Source organism: Mercenaria mercenaria, chromosome 17 (genome assembly GCF_021730395.1).
Source record: "Mercenaria mercenaria strain notata chromosome 17, MADL_Memer_1, whole genome shotgun sequence".
NCBI classification, from domain to species: Eukaryota; Metazoa; Mollusca; class Bivalvia; order Venerida; family Veneridae; genus Mercenaria; species Mercenaria mercenaria.
Window position 1 is genome coordinate 4,623,010 of NC_069377.1, and position 16,246 is coordinate 4,639,255.

A 16,246-nucleotide genomic window follows, 5' to 3' on the forward strand; every position below is an offset into this window, starting at 1 on the left:
TTTTAAAAGAGATCAACGTTAACGAGGAGACATAAAATGCAGATTTTTTAATGCAAACATACAAAGAAAAGTAAGTAAAGTTTCATTATTATTACATTTCTTCATTGGAGACAGATATGAATATCCTTTCTAATTTTATCTATCAAAGTAACTCATCGTTCGATTCAACGGACATTTGTAAATAGTGGTTATAATGTTTGAAGAAACATGGCAGTACTTGCCTCAAAAAACATAAAAAAAACAAATATTGCTAAATGATTTCAGCCGTCAATCATTTCCCACTCGCACATTTCAGTCAAAGCACTGTCGAAATTTAAGTCATTTTCTTTTCTTTAAATAAATCATCTGGAAGATTGTCCTCTGAGCACACGGCCAACATTACTTTCCGTCATGTACATTTATAACATTTTCAATCTGAAAATATATTAAATATGTGTAATTTTAAGGTAAAGGAAGAACTGGTTGTTTTATTCTGAGAGACAATGAACCCAGCTTTGTTTTTAGACAATATTTAAAGTCCGACTATAAATAACACGTCATTTGCGTTACGCTGTCGAATGATTATCGGGACACATTACTCAAATAATATTATTAATAATAAATTATTCCTTTCATTATTTATGCTCAATTGGCTTTTCATTTGAAATATTTTACCGTTGTAATATTACTACGTACCCACGAATAAAAACTATGCGCATCACCATTCACTTTTCGAACTTGGTCTTCTGTATATCTGTGGAGAATTCTAACCGCTTTTTCCAGTCGATCTTGATTTATTTCCTGCCTCTGTATACGTCCCATTTTCCCAAGGATAGACGTTTCAACTGTGTGTGTCGAGGACTTCATACGGGCTTGTATATCAGACCATTCCTTGAATGAAAATTTTATTGACAATGATACTCTAAAGAGATGTATTTGTTTGCCGCACTCGAATGTATACATGAAATTTTGAGCTAATAAATTATGCATAAACACCTTATACATCATACATTTAAAGTGGAAGACAATTTTCCTTTTGTTAACTCAGTAATAGTACCTACAAGGTTTTACAGTTACTTAGATATTCATTATTCAGTTAGTTTTATGTCTTATTTACAAACTTAAGTGGAAAACGCATTCCCTGTTCTATAAGATTTTGTGGGTGCAAGTTGTATTTACATGATTTTTTCCTGGAACTAAATCATTTTCATTGACGTAAAGAAATTATTTTTAAAGTTCAAATAAGTTTACCCCCAAACTGTTCTCTGAGTCGCCTAATAATACTAAAAGTGCTTTGAACGTGTTATGAACTTCATCCGGAGCATGTTTTAATGCGACAATTTCTTTATTTGCTTCTTCTAATTTTGGCACTTGTCTTGCAAAACCTCTCAATGCCACAATGTCTTCTTCTAATTCTTTGACTTCCTTTATTTCTTTGGTCAATGCGTCTTGGTTTTTATACAAACTAACTATCTGCAATGTCTTTCTAATCACGTGTAGATTTCTTCGTAGCACACAGTCACGTAGTTCTGTAACAATGCATTTTTGAAAAAGATGTACAGATGCACTTAAAGGGTCATAAAGAATCTTTTATAAGATGATTGCCACTATTATCTATAATACAAGTCTATGTGCAAAATTAAAAACAAGGCTTTTATGACCATTTGGTAATGGAAATTCGCTATTTGGACACATGCTTAATGTTCATTTAAAACGCATTAGTAAGCTATGCATTACTGGGTGTGTCTCAGTTAAGTCATATATAAGGAAACCAAAAAAAAGTTTAGTTGTAACTATGTCACAAACAGACTTTGAGGAAGCAAAAAGAACTAAGCAAGTCGTTATAAACTTCAAATATACGATATTATGTAATTTGAGAATCACTGCGTTTTTTGTAATCTTGCCAGAGAAGACTTTTTATAATTTTAAACATTGCAATTTTGCTATTTCTTTTAAACTTTAGTAACGAGGACAAGCAATATTTTTTAATGAAAAACTGTAAATAACAATCCACTAGACACATTTGAATAAAGAAAAGGAATGTACACACGTTATAGAAATAACGTATTTTTTCTGAATGGCATTCCTAAATCACGGGAAATCACTTTACTTACTGTCTTTACATGTCAGAAACCATACCATGGCATTGGCAGCAATAATTTCATCATCAGTATCAGATACCTTTTCCTTCTTGCATCTCTCTATACAACTTTGTATTTCACTTATCTGCTGCTTCCATCTTCTAGGTTCAACATTCTCTGCAACTGCGTCACTTAGTTTCTTCTTTGCATTTCTTACATTGGCCTTAATGTACAAATATAATTATAGACACAGCTCGAGATATTAAGTGTGCATTTAGTATAATTATATTAATAACCAATGTTTATGTGTTGATATGTCTACTCGTACAGAAGTTTACAGTTTGATTTTGCAAACAAAAACTTACATATTGTTTTGGAGTGTGTTAAACCCAAATATTTACATTTATTGATTCGTTTCAGCCATTTTTCAATTTCATAAATTTATTTGCCAATACGAATCTTTAAAATATCTAAATCATTGTTTATCAAACTTACGTGTTCTGGTTTGTGTGCAATTGTTGAAATGAGGTAATTGCAAACATTTGTTCCTTGCTTGTCTCGTGACTTTGCTGCCATGTGTTGAATGGAGAGTCCATATTCACCTTTATCGGGAATCTTCACTATAATGATAATCTGATGTAACTGTTTGTTTTTCTTTATATCTACTACATTGTCATCTTCAAGTTGTTTTCTACGACCACCGACTTCTCCATGTACAACAGCGGAATATTTATCTCCCATATCACGTAACTGAAATTTTACTTCAGTTTTCTTTTCCTTCTCGTTGACAGGGATTAGGCCACTGGGTTTTGAGGGCATGAGAAGACCAGCTTCTACAGAGACGGGTCCTGGACCCCATCCGATATCTGCGCCTTCAAGAGGCAATAAGTTACGGCCTACCATCTCTTTGTCACAGACCAGTTTGAATTCACACAGACGAAGAGATGCAGATTTGTGCGGACCTCCGTATATAACCAATTTATAGATGCCAGTTTTAGGAAACCTAATATCAAATGTAAACATTTCGCCTGCTCTGGAATTGAATACCATCCTCGCCACATCTTCGTCTTTGTTTGGAGTGGTATACGAATCAGCTTCCTGCTCCTTCTTGAACAGTTCATATTTTAGTACAACCATGTGCGCATTTGCTGTCCTAGCCTTCATTTCAATCTTACAAAAACCGTCTTTGCTATTCAATACGCATTTTGGATCACTGACTAGTTTAAATCCAACGCCGAAGAATGGCGGGAAAAGATAAGCCTTCTGTACGAACTCTTGTACTGAAGATACAACTGACCGCGGATGTACAAGCTGCCATTCTTTTTCTGAAGCACAACATTCGTAGATAAATTCTTCGGGGTTCGGCATAAAATAACGTTCCGTGAAGGTATTTCTTTCAACACCGGATGAAGCCTTTTCCGATTTTCTCATTGATTTACCGTCTTTTTCAACTTTAATCCATCCGCCAAGATTGTGACCAAAAAGTGCTCGACAAACCCAAAAAGGATGCACTATTTGCCATCCATACTCGACGTAAACAGCACACCAAGATGACGAAGGTACAGATTCATCACCTGGTTCGTATGATGCTGCTTTTACATGTCCTTTAATAGTCACACATTGTAAACCAGCCTTTCTGTAACACGATTGATAATTTTTAATATATGTGAAGTTTATACTTTTGTGTTTAGAAATATTGTGGAGCACACATATTTAAATATGTATATATACTACCCTTCGGAACATGTGTTTGAGTCTTTCATGTTCCTCGTTAGCATGTCCCGTTACCTTGGAACAAGCACTTCAAGTTTTAACAGTGATGCAGTAACATTATGTATTCAGTATGTCCGCAATTGCCAAATGTGTATTGACTTAAAAAATCGGGTTAATGTCATACATTTAACTATCAACAAACTGTATAAGGCTTACATGGCATGGTGTAATAAAATGAATAGGTCAGTTTTCTTCTTTGAAATGTACTTAAAATCTGATAAAAGCGGATACCTCTTATGGTATATTTATAAGCAGGTCATGTTAATTATGTGACATGTCTTATCCTACCTGCATAGTATGGTATAGCAAGTTGTATATGTCATTCTGTCCTCCTTGATGTACTGAAGTAGACCACGTGGTGTATCAAGATTCTTTTCTCCGTAACTTACACCTTCCAGTTTCTGTTGGCTCAGCCACACAACAATGGCCCTTGCTGTTTTGGTCTTTGGGTACTTATCTGAGCTCAAAGGTTCCGTTAGATATTCTACTAGGTCTTGAAATGAGTCCAGTAAATGTGCATCAGCCTTCAAAATTACATACTGATTTAATATAGCTCAGTGATTTCCCTATATACTCTCTTTAATATATTACTTTATGTACATTTGTATATTTTGTACCCTAATCAAAGTTTATAGTATTTGCGATACTTTACATGCCAAACTACTGCCTAGAAATAACATACAATTTATAAAAGTAATGTAATATAAAACAAATATTGCAAGTATTAGTCGTTCGATGCTGCAAGAGGTATGTTCATGCGAAGTGTCATACAGAAACCGTCTATGGTTACGTGAGAAAAATAAACACAATTTCCCATTTCGAACTCAGACTTTTGACAATTGCTGGTTTAGGAACTCATGAACCTGTAGTATTGATCCAGTATTCAAAATAATGCCTGGAAACAAAATGACAATTGCATGACGAATAGAAGTTTCGAAAACTGATACTGTTACCTGTTTTGCATGACCGTCTATTTCGTCATATGAAAGAACCGGTTTAACACCTGATGCAGGACGAATGCGTTTTGGTTTCACAGGCTCAGGTATCTCATCTGACATTGTATCCAAATCTATATCGTCGTCATCAACTGCAATTTCTGTCGTAAATAAATCCGCGTCATCACTTGCGTTGTTAAACTTGTCATCTTTAAACCAATGGTGCCTTCGAGGAATATTTCCGTTAGAATGGCTCGAGGGCGTTGGATTTGGGTAGCCTTGAACCCTCTCTGGTATTTTGTTCTAAAATGGGAACGTACCAAAGACTGAATAAGCATATATCATTTCTTCTTCGGCTGATGTACTTACAGTCTTGAGCATTCTCACTTTGTGTGGACCTTTGGTATCTTACCACAAACAAAAAGCTAAATTCATTGGTATATTTAATCGATTGCTGTTGATGACACAGTGTCATGCTCGCCTAAACAACTTTTCTAACTCTACATTATATTTCTGTCGTAACCTCTGTCAAATATTGACATGAAAATTGAACGCAGTAACAATCCATCAAGTATATATATATAACTATGATAGCAGATGTACGTGAATTTATTTAATCGTCACAATTAAAATAATGCAACCCTAAAATAAAATTGGTTCTTGCTGCTATGTGGCAAGTAGTGCCATTTGTGGGATTCAATAGTTTTGCGGCCAATTTTACACTTAGGGCTAACAGATACCCTTTTCCGTATAGCGGTTACCATTCTGCAAGTGTACAGTAACGTTGCAGGTCAAAAATATGCACGGGTTCTGCAGGAGATATTTTTCGTGACTTAAGTAGCGCAATATTAATCCGCAAAAACACAAGCGCAAATATCTCGAAGCAAGGCTTATTATCTTTTCTTGCATATTCATTTTCACTTATGAAGGCTGAGTAAAACGTTAGCGTACAGGCACTTTTAACGCCACATCATTTAGTAATATGGTGTCACTGATGACGTCACATACCGGATATAAAAGTTACATGTTATTATTTAAAATATGTTCCATTGCAAGTAAACGGAGCTGTAAAATGTGTATACATATTACAAATTGAATTTGATACGTTCAACAGATCCTACTGTCATTTGGATTTTATGATTTGACTTTTGATTTTAATTCAACCTTACTGTAACAGTTATATACAGCTCAATAAAATTACGTCTAATTATTATGGATGTTATGTTTTATTTTAATAAATTATCATTACAAATTGTGTCTAATTTTCATTCAAATATATCAATATTTAGTAGAGATAAAAACAAGTGGGATGTTAGAAAATTCGATAGTTATGAATAACGGTCAGTTATTCAAATAAACTGAAAAAAAAAAACAGTTTTCCAAGATACTTTACAAGTACATGTACATGTAGTTGCATTGCGAAACTTATGAAAATATCTCTTAAATTTGATATAGTTATATTTTAAGCAGTGTTATTCTTTATTTTTACCTCATCTGTCCGTGTGTCTATCTGTATGTTTACATGTGTAGACTTGAAATCTTCAGTTGTTTCTCTACGTGGGGGTGTAGGTGGCGGTAGCGGTTTGGGTGTTGATGCCCGTACCGGGATTTTAGAGCTAAAACATCCCATGTTTGAAGGCTCACCGGCGTTTCATAATCGAACTTGACTTGATCTGCGTTGTTCTTTCCTACGAAGAAAGTTAAAATGTGTCTAAACATGCTGCATATTTTGTACAGAATCATGAAAGAGAATGGTTATTTCACGTGTACTGCATTCTTTGCAGTGAACTACATAGACACTTGGGGTCAGGACACCCCCCACCACCGTCCTTGCCAACTGTTAGCCTTATAACACTTACCGAGCGTGGGCGACGATCATAATTTTGTCACAATTCCGCCAAGTTTTAAAATGCGCTTTTTTATCATCAATCTCTTTTATTTCAAATTAAATCTTGAATTTGAAAGAGATTGATGGTAAAAAAGGTAAATTTTTTAAAACACGCTGAAAATGTAACAAAACCTAGCTGTATTATGATCGTCACCTAGTCTAATGCTGAAAAATATTGGATAACAGTTGGCGGGGACGGAGGGTGATGGGAATAGTATTGGAAATTTAGAGCGACCTATTGAAATATATTTTTACAGCGAAACTATGAAATATACTTGTTCAGCAACCTCCGCGCAGGAATATTGTCAATCATCTACTGTACCGATAAGGGGAAGTAACACTGTGTTGGAGTTTGCTTGTTCAGTAGTAAGAAATGATAACGGGAGTTTGCTTGTTCAGTAGTAAGAAATGATAACGTGGGCAAACTTCGAATATCTTTCATTCCTGAAAATTATTGCACTTGGTGCTGAAATAGATTTCGAATTTTAACTAAATTGACAAACAAATATCCTCTATTCAATATACTGTTTCAAAGGATTTAATGTTCTTGTTCGCAAAAGACTCTCGTTTATTACTGATTCCATAACTGAAGTATCTTTCTTTTTTTCATCTGTTGATTCTATTTACATCATTACAAACTGATAATATTTTTACGACCTCAGAAGAAAGATGTAGCCTGCTGAATTTCTATAATGAACTTGTCCATCATTCAAATTGGGCAGTACCATTTATTACTAGAGTATTCGAAGGGATGTGCAGGCTGATCTTGGTCTGCGCTGGTCGCAAAGGCAGAATCACTTGCCGCCAGCGGGCTAAATGTTAATTTGACACAATGAAATTCCATCGCGTCATATAAATTTAAAATTTGAAAATTTTGCAAACAAATAGAAAATATTCTAAAATACATTATGTACAGAGATAAACTGCTTACGTTTACACAGCTACAGTAGAATTATTCTCATTTTCTGTTACTTGCTTCTCTGCTATTTACCCATTTCAAAACTACAAAAATTAAAAGGCACATTTTCAAAAAATAAGATTTGCTTACTTCAAAGAATTGTTCTTAAATTAGAAATTGTCAATTGCACTAGTAAAAAGATTTTCGGCAAACGTTTGGAACAAAATACCCGGGATTGAATATCAATTCACAAAAGGGAAGTATTGAATTAAGTCCAATAGAATGGAACGATTTTTTTTTCAATCTGATTTTAAACTTTACATTTACTCTTTTGAGACTCAATCCTTATTTAAGATTTATTTATTATATAAAATCCAAAGCAGTTTAAAGATTTATCAAATAAATCCCATAAACAGTTAAAATTACAAATAAGACATGCTATGCTTTCTTCAGACCAACTGTTTCTTTGTACTTGTGCTTTCATCTGAATGTAACTGTACTAAATGAATGTTGTATGATCAAACACGTTTTAAAAGGTTTTTTTCTCAGGTATCATTGTAAAACAGTTGATTTGTTTGATTTACAAATATTTGCATAGAAATATAAGCAACTAACATTATCATTATTATAATAACACTGTTATCAAAATGTTCAGATTTTATTATCGCGGGCAAATTTAACAAACTTACCCTGGAAAACAAACAATTCCAATTTATAGCTATTTCACGGCTGTTTAAAAATGTAAAATTCTTATGTGTCTATGCGTGAAGAAAACATACACAAAAGTGCTATTAAATGTCTTCAAATTTATTTTGTTTGTGCATGGCTTTATCTTTTGTGGTATATCATTTCTGACGTATTGATTAATGTAAAAGGATTCACTTAACATAGTGTATATGAGCCGCACCACGAGAAATCCAACATAGTGCGTTTGCGACCAGCATGGATCCAGATCAGCCTGCGCATGCGCGCAGTCTGGTCAGGATCCATGCTGTTCGTTAACGGTTTCTCCAATTGCAATAAGCTTTGAAATCGAACAGCATGGTTCTTGCGCAGGCTGGTCTGGATCCATGCTGGTTGCAAAGCCACTACGTTGGTTTTCTCATGGCGCGGCTCATATAACTTAAAATTGTATACAGTCAAACCACGTTCGCGCGAACTCGACAGGACCAGCAAAACTTGTCCGAATCATCGGTAGTTCGGGCCATCGAATAAAATACCCTATACAGGGATGGGTCCGAGCGAATGGTGGTGTACGAATTATCCGGGTTCGAGGAAGTTCGTTTGTAAATCGCCGGTCCATAGATTGTGCTATACGACCGGTCTATTTTTTTTTTGTTTGTTTTTGGTGGTGTTTTATAATAAGTTAAAGAAAATAAAACTGTGAAATTTAATTTCTGAGACACTTACTACCTGAAGTCAAAGCTAATGCCAAAGGTCCAAAAGACCTATGGTTGATAGTTTTGATTATTGACCGGCATGTCATTATTCAGTACGTATGTCATGTATTCTTATAAAGGTGTTTTATTTCAATAAATTTTTATTATATAAAATTTAAGTCCAAATGCCACTATATTGGGTCCCTCTGTGGCCAAGTTGTAAATGTCTCTGACACCGCATCATTTGCTCCTCACCTGTATGGGTTCGAAACCGCTTTGGATGCAGAATTTTTATATGAGGAATCCACCTTGCTTGCTGTGTACTCATGTGCTCGACCGTGTTTGAAACAATTAACGATGGGTCACCTGGGGTCGTTTTCTACAATTTAAAGTTAGAAAGATGCCATCTCATTCAAATATTTCTTAATTAAACAATTAGATCGGTGTATTTTAAAACCTAACAAAAATAAAACCAAAAGCCATAAATTAAATGTATCAAAAGAGCGTGCATTGCGCTTAACAAAATTTTGACATTATTGTCCAGAGTCCTAAGACCTTAGACCTGGTGTGATGATGATCCATCCAGCAGTTCCCGAGAAGAAGTCATTTATAGGGTTTATGCCTTTCATAGCTTTAGCGGCTCCTAAAAGGGGCCAAGTGCCCCCAGTTGAATACATCTGAGTGAGGACCTTATGATGATGCTACTGACCAAGTTTGATAAATATCCATCATTAAAAGGTATTTGTTTCTCTAGCTCTAACGGCCACTGAAATGTGCCAACTAATCCCAATTGTAAACATTTGATAGAAGACTAGTATGATGAAGTTACAGACCAAGTTAGATGAAGATCCATCTAGCGGTTCATGGGAAGTTGTTTAAAAGTATGTCTATTTTTAGCTCTAGCGGCCCTAAAAGGGACTACTTAGAACATGACTCATAATGATCATACAGACCAAGTTTGATGAAGATCTACCATGTGGTTCATGAGAAAAGTCGTTTAAAGGTTGTTCTTTTTTTTCTATTTTTTCAGCTCTTGCGGCCCCTTAAAGGCGCCAATGTGAATCATCTGAAGAAACTTCATAGAGGTCCTTGCCAGGACGCTACTAAGTTTTGTGTAAATCTGTCAAGTAGTATCAGAGAAGATGTTAAGTAAAAGTTTTGACGCACGACAATGGACAAAGGCAATACTAATAGCTCACCCTGAATAAGATTCAGGTGCGCGAAAAAGGAATATAACTCATCGAACAATAAACAAACATTTAAGTCTATATGTTTCCAAGTTTCATTTAAATTAGATGGAAACTGTAGCAGTAAAATCCAAAGATGGGTACACATAACTAAACGAGAGCTCGTAGAACACGAAATTCTCTCTTTCTCACCCCCCCCCCCCCCCCCCCCCCCCCCACCACCACCCTTGATGCATTCAGTAACCGCACAAGCAAAAGAAATTATTTGGTCACTGTGCACTTGGGCGTTTGACGTACTGTCCTGAAATCGCTAATTATGGGTCATTTACCGGTCATAAGAGACCTTCGTATCAAATGTGATCTAACACCAAAGCATTCTCCAAGTTATTTGGCAAAAAAGGTATCTACTGTTCCGGGTCACTGTGACCATGACCTCTGCCCTACTGATCGATCTCAAAATCGATAGGGTCATCAGCTGGTCATGATCAACCTCCCCATTAAGTTTTGTAATCCTAGACCCAAGCGTTCTTAAGTTATCGTCCAGAAACCTTTTAACTGTTCCGGGTCATTGTGACCTTGACCTTTGACCTACATATCTCAAAATTAGGCCCAAAATTTTTTAGTTATCGGGCCGGCTGACCGGAAGGCAGACCAACGACATCAGCAAAACAATATACCCCCTTCATCAACCTCCCTATTCCGTTTCCGTAATTCAAGTAATCGTCCGAAATCTGTTTTACTGTTCCAGGTCACTGTGACATTGACCTTTGACCTACTGATCTCAAAATCTATAGGAGTCATCTGCTGGTCATGATCAACATACCTATTTTCTTTTGTGATCCTAAGCCCAAGCGTTCTTAAGTTATCATCCAGAAACTGTTTAATTGTTCGAGGTCACTGTGACATTGACCTTTGATCTACTGTTCTAAAAATCATAATGGATCATCTGCTGGTCATCGCCAACCTCCCTATCCAGTTTCATGATCCTAGACCCAAGTGCTCTCGAGTTATCATACAGAAACCGATTGGTCTACGGACTGACGACAAACTGATGCAAAACAATATACCTCTTTCCTTCTTCATTCAAAAGGGGTGGGCATAACAATTCCAGACAAATATGACATGGTGATGATTAGTATCAGCTTTTATTTGAACTGAAAAGCAACTATAGGTACACAGTTGAATATACAGACTTCAAATGTAGTTGTGATATTAAAAGTCCAAAATAAGACGAACAGTCCTGAATCATTATGTGCATATTCACTTCATGTGGATGATGCATACAAGGTTTTATTTAAACTGGATAAAAACTGTAAAGTCCAGTACACAAAATTGTAAGAGAAATGGGATGGACACAAATTCAAGCTATAAGCTGATCTTTGCAGTATGACCCTGACCTCTGACATAATAACCTGGGTTCTACGTATCGTCTTGATAAGATTAACAAGTAATGCCAGTTTTATGAAACTCTTTCCAGTGGTTACGAAGATATGAAGCGTACATAAATTTAAGCTATATTTCCTAGTGTGATCTCGACTTAGCAGAGCCTCATTAACGCAGTTACCCTCGAGCCAGATATTTCCATCTACACCTTCAACCAGTGAAAGATTCTTATTACTAGTATTTACATCTGGATCTAATTCAACTGGACAGAACAGAAGCCGATAGACCGACTACTTATACATATCGCGGGGTCGCGAGTTCGATCCTCGGGCGGGGCGTGTTCTCCGTGACTATTTGATAAACGACATTGTGTCTGAAATCATTAGTCCTCCACCTCTGATTCATGTGGGGAAGTTGGTAATTACTTGCGGAGAACAGGTTTGTACTGGTACAGAATCCAGGAACACTGGTTAGGTTAACTGCCCGCCGTTACATAACTGATATACTGTTGAAAAACGGCGTTAAACCCAAAACAAACAAACAAACAAAACTTATACATATACATTGTGTTTAAGTTAAAGCTCACCCACCACTCAAACATAAACAAATTTATATGCAATATGAATTATAATTTTGTATTTGCCTATAGTCCATTTCAAGCTCCTTCTTGGTTAATTTGTGTCACACCAAATATGTCAGTTGCTAGATCCAAGTCTAGGTCTTTCTACTGAACTGAACAGAAAACAAACAGTAGATTGACAATGTCTGGGGATGCCAGGTGTGTTTATTTTCATAACATGTATTTATAGTATAAACATTAAATAACAAATCAAAATGACCAAATAACTATTTAGTAAAATAAATATTATCAGAGAAATGACAACAAAAAACCACCAAACTGTCAAACCAAAGAAGGAAAGAGAAACAAAACCAGAGCTGTCTGTTGACAGCGCACTCGACTATTCGAAGAATTGATGTAAGTATGGGTTCGTAGTTACTTTTAAATGGTCTAGCTAAAAAAACAATGCGAGTAGAACAGATGTGTACTCTTGCCTACACATAAAACCATGATGGAAAGCAAGTGTTAAAAGTTTCAAAGCCATATATCGAACAGTTTAGACAAAATATGGAATATTAAACGAAACTTAATTAATTTCTATGTTGAAAAAGGGCCATTACTGATCCAAAATGTATGTCTAAGTTATGCAGTTTGCCTGCATATGGAGACAATGATGGTAAACAAGTGGTCAGTCTCAAAGCAGGGTTCAAATTTAGACAGGCATACAAGCTAAATGCTACTGAAATTTGAGAATAGCTAGTGGCTTTAAAATGTACTAGCTAATTTTCGCTAGTCAATAATATACCAAGCAAATGTCTTTAGAGCTTTAATAAAGTTTGTTCTGCAGGTGCACATTTTTCTTCATGAAAAGAATGCTATCATTTTATGTTTATAAATGATATTTTATTGTTCAACAAAACTCTGATATAATGCATGATTGCAGCTTGCATCAAGTTAACATGGAAGGCTTTGACTTTAGTTTGTAAGTGGATGAAAATGGCACTAACTATTTTAAGCTAATAGATTTATTTTTTTGTGACTGGCTACTTACAGAGATTAATCAGTAAGTTTTGGCCAGTAAAATATTAATAAAGCAATTAAATATTATTGTTTAACATTAGCTGGTAGTTTTTCATTTTACCTAGTGAACAAAAGTACACTAGCTACTTTTAGATAGTAGAAAATGTTGCTAAATTTGACCCCTGCAAAGCCATATGTAAAACATTTTAGACAAAATATGGACTTGTACGAAAAACTGAAATGATTTCCAAGTCCAAATTCAGCCAAATATCCTTGCTATAGTTGCATACCCTTGGCTGCAGATGGAGTGCATGACGATGAACAAATTTTCAAAGTTTCAAAGCCACATGTCAAATAGTTTTTACAAAACATTGACTTTTACAAAAACTGAACCAATTTGCAAGTCCAAAAAGGCTATAATTAAGCCAAAATACCTGATAGATTTATGTGCTCATTCCTATAGACACAGACTGTTAGTGATTAAAGTGATAAAAGTTTCAAAACCATATGTCAAACAGTTTACACAAAATATGAACTGGTACGAAAAACTTTACCAGGATTTTTAAGTTAAAATGGGCCACAATTCAGTCAAAATCATTGAAAGTAACAGTAGCTTTAGTCTAAGCACAATTCAGTTTTCCAGGGCGTTCACGGATAATTCGGAATTGTGAAATATGGGCTGTGATATAACCAAGAATGGACTATGGATGAAGATGTAACCATCAACTGGCTTTCGTAACATTATCTCTTGTTTTTTGTAAATGTATTATTGACTGATACTGAAACATTTATGAATGGTTGATGAGATTTACAGTTAACAGTAGTACAACAGTTCGTCATTTACTTTCAAAGTTAATACAAACAGTAGGTAACCTGTGACTTCATACAATACGGTGACTTCGTGACTGCATAGCAAGTAGATTTCTCTTGTCGCGAAATCCAGGCATCTTTGACAAGAGGCTAACTATACTATAGTACAGCCTCGATCTCAGAATTAAACCAAGACCATTGGCCTTATGAAACTGTATTTGATGTAGAGACGAGTCAAATTCTTACAGAATTCCTAAACTTGGATTTTTTTCTCTAAACAATATTTTTCAAAGTAGATTGTTGCTCTAGGTGCTGTTGACAAATTTGAGGGATGATATATACCTTACCCTTAATAATCAATTTATAACCTTAATCTTATAATGATGCTACAGACCAAATTTGATGAAAATCGATCAATCAGTTCATGAGCAGAAGCGATTTCAATATATGGTTCAGGGAAAGAACTCATTTATTTTACAGGTATTTTTATTTTCAGCTCTAGCGGCCCTTAAATGGGACAAAGAGACCCCTTTTGAAAAAACAAGAGGACCATAATGGTCCTGAATCGCTCACCTGTCTCCACATGACCCAATTTTCATGAAGATCCATTGATAAATATGGCTTCTAGAGAGGTCACAAGGTTTTTCTATTATCTGGCTTAATGACCTAGTTTTTGAAGGCACATAACCCAGTTTTGAACTTGACCTAGATATTATCAAGGTGAACATTCTCACCAATTTTCATGAAGATCTCATGAAGAGTATGGCCTCAAGAGAGGTCACAAGGTTTTTCTATTTTTATACCTACTGACCTAGTTTTGATCACACGTGACCCAGTTTCAAACTTTATCTAGATATCATCAAGGTGAACATTCAGACAAATTTTCATGAAGATCCATTGAAAAATATGGCCTCTAGAGTGGTCAAAAGATTTCTCTATTTTTAGACCTACTGACCTAGTTTTTGCAGTTGGCCCAGTTTCGAACTTGACCTAGATATCATCAAGATGAACATTCAGACCAACTTTTATACAGATCCCGTGAAAAATATGGCCACTAGAGAGGTCACAAGGTTTTTCTATTATTTGACCTACTGACCTAGTTTTTGACGGCACGTGATCCAGTTTCGAACTTGACCTAGATATCATCAAGGTGAACATTCTGACCAATTTTTATGAAGATCCATTGAAAAGTACGGCCTCTAGAGAGGTCACAAGGTTTTTCAACTTTTAGACCTACTAATCCTAGTTTTTGACCGCAGTTGACCCAGTTTCGAACTTGACCTAGATATCATTAAGATGAACATTTACACCAACTTTCATACAGATCCCATGAAAAATATGACCTCTTGAGAGGTCACAAGGTTTTCCTATTATTTTACCTACTGACCTAGTTTTTGATGGCACGTGACCCAGTTTCGAACCTGAACTAGATATCATCAAGGTAAATATTCTGACTAATTTTCATGAAGATCCATTGAAAAGTATGGCCTCTAAGAGAGGTCACAAGGTTTTTCTATTTTTAGACCTACTGACCTAGTTTTCGACCGCACGTGACCCAGTTTCGAACTTGACCTAGATATCATCAAGATAAACATTCTGACCAACTTTCATAAAGATCCCATGAAAAATGTGACCTCTAGAATGGTCACAAGCAAAAGTTTACGGACGGACGCATGCCACGCGATCACAAAAGCTCACCTTGTCACTTTGTGATAGGTGAGCTTAAAATTGGGAGAGGACCTTACAATGATATATGATGCTACAGAACATGTTTGATGAAGAGCAATCATGCGGTTCATGAGAAGTCATTTTTGGCATTTCTTTTTTAGCTATGCTGGCCTCTTACATGGGCCAAGTGCACCTTACTGAACAAATTGGAGAGAAAACCTTACAATGTTACAAACCAAGCTTAAGAAGAAGTCCTACAAAGGTGTTTCTATTTTTATCTCCAGCGGTCCCTAAAACGGGTCAAGTATCCTCATTTTTACAAACTTGAGATGTATCTTGCCCATTTGTCAGTTTGATGTAATTCTGACCAGTAGTTTCAGTGAAGATGTTTATTATATAAGTAAAAACGTTGAAAACTGACAACTTACAACGGACCATGTGCCTATACTAATAGCTAACCCTGAACCCTTGGTTCAGACAAGCGTAAAAAATTTAGACAGTAAGGTCTATAAAAATTCAGACAGTAAGCTCTATCCTATACATTATAAAAATTCAGACAGTAGGCTCAATCCTGTATTTTATAACAAGAGCTGTCAGTTGACAGCGCGCTCGACTATTCTCAGTGCTTGATAGTATAACATAAGCAATGAGTAAAACTTCAACATTACAATAAGCATATTCTAAGT

At 35.6% G+C, this 16,246-nt stretch overlaps 1 protein-coding gene across 2 annotated transcripts; it reads right to left on the reverse strand.

The window, feature by feature from the left end:
* Window positions 1-109: 109 nt before the first annotated feature.
* LOC123537130 (lim and transglutaminase domain protein ltd-1-like) lies at window positions 110-8,390 on the reverse strand. 2 transcript variants are annotated; one of them, XM_053528850.1, is made up of 10 exons: window positions 8,244-8,390; window positions 7,588-7,658; window positions 6,258-6,456; window positions 4,787-5,071; window positions 4,122-4,357; window positions 2,556-3,696; window positions 2,094-2,283; window positions 1,231-1,508; window positions 676-870; window positions 110-414 (listed from the first exon to the last, which is right to left on the reverse strand). In XM_053528850.1, the coding sequence occupies exons 3-10, from the start codon at window positions 6,396-6,398 to the stop codon at window positions 379-381; spliced, it is 2,502 nt and encodes an 833-aa protein (XP_053384825.1). In that variant the 5' UTR covers window positions 6,399-6,456; window positions 7,588-7,658; window positions 8,244-8,390; the 3' UTR covers window positions 110-378. The 2 variants fall into 2 exon arrangements, with proteins under 2 accessions (XP_053384825.1, XP_053384826.1); XM_053528851.1 differs by lacking the exon at window positions 7,588-7,658 and having other exon boundaries at window positions 8,244-8,359.
* Between the last annotated feature and the right edge of the window lie 7,856 nt (window positions 8,391-16,246).

What these genes read in the sequence shown, in the direction of transcription:
- LOC123537130 (XM_053528850.1), bottom strand. Translation starts at nt 6,398, where the DNA reads ATGGGATGTTTTAGCTCTAAAATCCCGGTACGGGCATCAACACCCAAA. An exon ending in TAGACACACGGACAGATGAG is followed by an intron (nt 5,072 to 6,257) that starts GTAAAAATAAAG and finishes TTCCCATTTTAG; the next exon opens with AACAAAATACCAGAGAGGGT. An exon ending in TTGCACACAAACCAGAACAC is followed by an intron (nt 2,284 to 2,555) that starts GTAAGTTTGATA and finishes TTGTACATTAAG; the next exon opens with GCCAATGTAAGAAATGCAAA.